The sequence below is a fragment of the Platichthys flesus genome, chromosome 1 (genome assembly GCF_949316205.1).
Source record: "Platichthys flesus chromosome 1, fPlaFle2.1, whole genome shotgun sequence".
NCBI classification, from domain to species: Eukaryota; Metazoa; Chordata; class Actinopteri; order Pleuronectiformes; family Pleuronectidae; genus Platichthys; species Platichthys flesus.
In genome coordinates, this window is record NC_084945.1 from 11,377,626 (window position 1) to 11,384,027 (window position 6,402).

Below are 6,402 nucleotides of genomic sequence, written 5' to 3' on the forward strand. Positions count from 1 at the left end.
AGTAGTCTTTCATTAAGAATTATTTGTAGCAATTCGGTATTAGCTTAACGAGAACGGGGTGGTTGTGTAAAACATACAGTTGTGGATGGGCGCAGTAGAAAACATGGCTTTTCCATGTGTCTATGACTTTTAGAACAATTGCAATAAATAATTCTTGCTCTCTTTTTACTGGAAAAGGTTTTGATTATTTACAGTGATACAAACCGGGTCCAAAATTAACTTTTTCACTAGCCAATAGATTTACGTTTTAAAAAGGGGAATTTACTTCCTGTAAATATCGTCACACATACACCCAACATGAGCTGCTCCATACTCTGTTTATCACCTACCACATCAGCCCTAATACCCCTAAAAGGATAGGGAGCCTATGACGGAGAACAAAAACATCACCAGGACTCTGTCCCTCTCCAAAGCACTTGGTCGTCTAATTACATTTGCCTCCTTACTGATGTAAATGGAGATGGGTAATCATCAAAGCAAAATAGAGGCCCGCTGTGCAACTCTAATTAATACAACCTCCTCAATCCAAATGCATTTTACACTTCTTTCAGTCTGTCCTCTCAAAACACAAGTCTAAAGGCTGGAGGCACTGCTGATGCTCCAAATAACATTTCTGTTTTGTGGTGTTTTCACAAAAGTTAGCAAGAGAAGCCAAAAGCCAAACACAGAGAATGAGGCCAAAATGTATCATAGTGACAAAGAGTTAATGTCAATCCTTACTGAAATGATGTGGTTTCAACTAGTTTGATATTTGTTAAATGATTGATTAACTTAAAAACAATGTACATTGAAATCCATATTTAAATAATACTATTAAAAATATGACACAAAACATAAAAATAATATATAGCAATTTTATCTCTCTGTAATTGATGACCAAATGAAGCTTATATTAAAGATTACTTTTTTTCTTAACGGCTCATGTGACATCCTTTCATCAAATAGTAGTCAGTGAGCACAGCCAGACTTTCTGTCTTTTAAACTGCTGACCATTTATCCTGACATTACAAGATATCCTGAGGTGTCTGTGACAAAATCGCCAACTGTCCCTGACTGGCCTGGTTGTTTCTCTAACTGGGGGAAAGGCCATTCAAAAACTAAAAATGTCTTGAATGGCTGTGGTGACTGTGCCTGTGAATGTGACTGTGACTCAAAGGTCTGGAAGGTTCCACTTCAACCAGCTGTGGAAAGGGAGGCAACCCTCAGGCTTTCCTTTCCCCCGTCTTCGATGTCAAGAAAGGAAGTAAACAGAAAGATCTTCACATAAAATCCAATTTCCTCTACCCAGTAATTAACACACACTGTTATTTTGAAGTGTAGAACTATCATGATGAACAGAAAGAAAGCTTTATATTATACTGGGAAAGACAAGTGCTTACCTTCTCTTCTAACCAATGCTAAATGCATATTAAAAGATCTTACTGACCTAAAGACACACTGTAAGCACACAGTATTGTGAAATAACAACATCACTGAACTCTGAGACATGAGGCAATATATGTTAGTATATTACTGGAAGACGACTGCAACATTTTATTGGAGTGCATCATTAACTGTTGCTTTATGTGGTATCTGTATGTGACTAAGTCTGGTGCTATGTCAGGTCAGGTGGGAGTAAACGTGTGGATATTGAGTGTTGAACCACAGAGATGGCTAACACTTGTTTCACAGACTATTTTCCAAAATGCCAGATTCAATCTGTTGCGAGAAATTTTATTAAAAGGCAAGTCTGTCACACCCATAAGTGCCACTTTGGATGTGTACTGTCTCTAATGTATTCGCAGTGTTAGTCAGGGCGGTGTCCCATTTATAACTGTCGATAGGATTTCTTAAAAGAGACACAGGTCTACCAGGCTCTCGTGGTTGGACAAGACAGGCATGTTAAACAATGAAAAAAGAAAAGAGACCTTCTTCCAGTGTGACTGTCAAGAACCCACTGAAGATGATCAGAGTATAACACTTTGGAAACTGTGCCCCAGACCAGTCTCCACTTACCTCTTGTACTACCCACACAAAAAGCATGCCAAACAGAACAGAGAAAGTCTATGGATGAGAGCCACAATAGTACAGTAGAGTGCTATAAACAAACCCCCCCCACTCAGTCACTGGAAGAAGCTTTTGCTCATGAGACTCAATGTGGCAAAGAATCATAAAGATTTTAGATGAAAGAGGAAAGATTAGATTATTACAGAAAATGTGCAATAGTGTGACATGTATCAATACAATTAAGCACGTCAGGATATTAAATTATGGTCTTATCACACAGCCCAAGCTATTATCATTACAAAAGTTGGCAAGCACCTGTAATCACTAATGTAACAATTCTGACAGTGCTGTTCATTAGCTATCAGGCAGCCTGACTTCTTCCACTTCCACTTTCCTTTTTTCCTTTTATCATCAACTGTCAGTAGGCTGGTCTCTTCTCACTAGAAGTGGTGATCTGTGCCGCTGTTATTATACCATTGGTACACACAACATACTGCTTGGTTCTGAATTCGACATTTTCAGCAAACAAAATTTTATTCCAAAGCAGAGACAGGCAATGTAGTCGTAATAAAAAAACCAGAGTGATACACTAACTCTTGGCTTACCACATGTCTACATTAAGAACCAAAGAAAGGCTTTTCAGCCTTTGTTGGTCTATTGGTTTAAGCTCTAAAGAGTGTTGCTCATTGTACGAGAGCACAACTGAAAAACTGTATAATAACTCAGAGGAAATGCATTCACAAAGTTGTTGTCCTGGTCTGATGATTTCACTTTTAAAAACTAACTTTCAAATGTTGTTTCCAAGTCAATCGAGAATATTCAAAAACCTAAGCGGAAACGCTGGAATTGCAAATAAGCACATGAAAACACGTTTGGCTGAAAACCAGCTGCAAACATACAACAGTAGTAAATCCAATATGTCAAGGCGTGACTGAAGCCGTCATGTACAGTCCAGCATAACGTCACCAGCTGACACGATGAAGCTAGTTTCGTCTGACTGGAACAACCGGCCCAACCTGAATATCACTACCTCTGTTCGACAAACTCTGCACATTCCTCACGTGTCAAACTGAAATAAATAAATCCCCTCTCACAAAAGAACAATCAAATATACTGTGTATATAAGGTTTGGCCTAATATGAGCTTAAATTGAAATGTTTTTTAAAGATATCACTTTCACAAGGTGTATGTGTGAAAACGGATGATTCACTTTGGATCTCACGCTTATTACTGTGAAGGCAGAAGAGTCTTCTGCTGTTTAACAACACTTGACCCAGCGTACTTTTCAAATTACTTCAGCCGGAATGATTGACTCCTAATCTTAAATATACGAGTAGGAACTTTTGCAGGGCTTAACAAATATTCAAACAGCTATTTCTGTAGGAGTGGTAGGGGTGAAAACAACACCTATCAAGATGGTGGGTCCTTAAAATAGGCTGCAGGCACATCAGCAGCCACTTGACAAGTGAGAGGAGGGATGCTGCAGAGATAAAGTTGTATTTTAGTCAGTTTACTTTACTTTAGGCAGTGAGTACATTAGGAGTGTATATTAAGTTCATGCTATGGGTAACATATGGCTGTTTTCCTACATTGCTACCATCCCCTTACTACTACTACTACTTCTAAAAATAATAATAAAACATTTCAAGTATTTCACATAAGAAACTACACAAAGTCAAAGTTCCTGCTCCTTAGATCCAATGGTTCGATTCCCTGCCTCTGCTATAACAAACCATTCAAACTGGGACTGTAAAAATCAACAGGTGGCTGAGCTCGGTCCCACTATGGACACAGCTGTGGGACTTTTCAACGGACTGGTTATCAACCCCAACACTTTGTTGTGTTATTTCCAGCCTGATTCTAACAGCATGGCCGGTTGCAGGGCTATGCTACACGGTGTAGATTTCAAATGAACCACCCAAGCCAAACACACGCACACACTCTCCTTCTCGCGCACACACAACACAAACAAACACCACCACCATTAGGTCCACTGCACTACGGCAGCTAGCAGCGGTGCACAAAGTTGTGTAGAGAAGCTGCAGCGCTGCGTTAGCCTCCCGGTTTGTCCCTCGCTCGCCCGCAGCCCCGCGTCCTAGCTGAGGGACTCTCCACTTTTTTTCAAACAGCCCCAGGTACCCACCTTATTTGCCGCTTTGGAGGACATTTTCCTGCCCCGCTCCTCCTGTGAAGTGGCAGGTTAAAAGTTGTCGCCGTCTGCGTTCGGCAGTCGCTCGGCAGAAAGCAGTATTCCCCCTCGCTAGTTCAATTTCGTATGTGTTTTTTTCCTCTGTTGTAAACCCAGCCGCCGCCGCCGCCGCCACGCCGGGGCTGCGTTGTTATTCTATTAGATCCAGGACGACGGGGGGGAACATGTCACGAAGAGCCGCGCGGAAAGTCCAAAGTTCATTCTCGTATCTCCGTAGCCCGGGACGCTAGCGCTAGTGCGGCGGGGTGTCGGGTCATGGGAGAAACTCCAGTTGTTCGGGGTAAAGTATACAAAAATACAAAAAAAAGAGGGGGAGGAAAGAGCCGAGGGGGAGGGGGGATGAGAGCAGCTTTCCTCGGACGCCTGGTGATCGAACCGCTGGATGGAAAGTTGTGCGGAGGAGGAGGCAGCAGCGGGACGCAGCGGAGCAATGGAGGCAGAAGTCTGGCTGAACCTCTCCCTGCTCTCCGCTGGGAGACCAACGGCCGTGTCGCGTCTGAGCGGAGCGGACCACTGCCGGCGCGGAGGTGTGCCGCGATCCGGGAAAAACGGGAGCGCCGTCAATTTACCCTGGAACACCACCCGCGTTCACAGCTTTTTTCACTTACGCACATTCCAAAAGGCGCGGGTGCTCGGGAATTAAGTTAAACCCCCCATTTTAGGTGTGTTATTACGGCCGGGGAAAAAGTGTCCACCCCCGCTATCCCGCGGAGTAAACAGTCCGGGATACAATGAGGAGAAGCGACGCTGCTGTGTCCGGCGATGCTGAAAGCTTCACTTTCTTTCACTGTGAGATGATGGCCAGTGGATTCGCTGCTGCAGACAGGAATTTAAAAAATGAATATAAGCGTGGAGGATGTGGCCACAGTGCAGCTGCGGTCCTCCTCTGTCAAATGCAGCAAAGACCGGTGTCAAATTAAAGGCACAGGAATGCTGCCCTGCAGAGCAAATGCACCGTGAGCTGAATATTAAAAAAGTTAGTTGCATAATGACCACAACTCTTCCCCCCTCTCTGTGTTTGCACCGTGTTTATTAAGAGGCTTGTGCATTAGATTACAAAAAAAGGGTCGTTTCAAGGAACAAAAGGTCATTTGAAAAACATTTCTAGAAAAAAGGGGGCAAGAGAGAAATTAGCAGTGTTTGGGGTTAAACCACTTCACAGGAAACCACAAAAGCCATTCGGTTAAGTTCCTATGACTTCCTAAACCACACCCCACCCACAGGATGCAGCAATCTCAGCCTGCTTTGCTTCACAGTTTACTTCTCTCTCCTCCCCGCAAACAATGTGGGATGTAAAAGTGGAGTGATTGGTTAAGTGTGACACGGAAAAAATTGTCCACTGTTACACTCCACGTGATTGTGAGGATATGAACAGAGACACGCCCTGTCTTTTCCAAATAAACGGTGCAATCACATTCCCTCGATTTAGCTCCCTCTCTAATGATCACTTCCCCCGTGTGCGTCTTGCCACGCTGGAGGGCTCGGCAGCAGCGTTGGTGGTCCGAGGGGCTAATTCCCACCAGACATAATCCTACAAGGCTAAGATACCATCAGTCAGGAGTAGCAGACGTGTCCTGAGGGTTGCAAGCAGAGGACGGCCTCTAAACAGGCCCGGGTCACACTGAGAAGAGGATCAAGACAGATGAACAGCTCTAAAACCTGCAGCCATACATCAGCCACGAACACACTCACTCGTTGCAAAGCATGTTGGAGGAAGATATTGACTGGGACCTGCAGTTTTCATCACAAGGGTTTAACAGAAAGAACAAATCCGACGGACACAACCGTGCTACACATGCCTTCGGGGGTGATACATACTAGTATTGACGCAAGTCGCTCGCTCCTTCTGAAGCTTCTCAAACGCCTGTCAGGATCGATCACCGCGGACAGCAGGATGTTCAACATGATCACTCAGGTGTCCACAAACAAAACCTTGCAATCAAAATAACCAAACTCGAGCTGGAAAATGTTGCTTATCACCGTTAAAAAAATGACAGTTAAAAGAGACGTCTCTCCTCCGCTGCTCGCCCTTTACTCTCATCCACACCTGTGATGGTACCTCAGATGTTCTGACGGAGAGGAACAAGACATTAGTGACACTCCAACGTGATCAAAGCTATCTTTGTCCTCTCTGCTCGCATCCCTGCTCTCTCTCTCTCTCACACACACACACACGAGCACACACGCACACACACAGGCACAAGGAC

General features: G+C 43.9%; 1 protein-coding gene across 1 annotated transcript in view; it reads right to left on the minus strand.

Annotated features, from left to right (window-relative positions):
- tjp1a (tight junction protein 1a) overlaps positions 1 to 4,800 on the minus strand; it is a 49,141-nt gene extending 44,341 nt beyond the window's left edge. Inside the window, exon 1 of the mRNA XM_062384672.1 lies at positions 4,130 to 4,800. Within this exon, the coding sequence (XP_062240656.1) occupies positions 4,130 to 4,153 (24 nt within the window). The 5' untranslated portion in view covers positions 4,154 to 4,800. The remainder of the gene's footprint in view (positions 1 to 4,129) is intronic.
- Between the last annotated feature and the right edge of the window lie 1,602 nt (positions 4,801 to 6,402).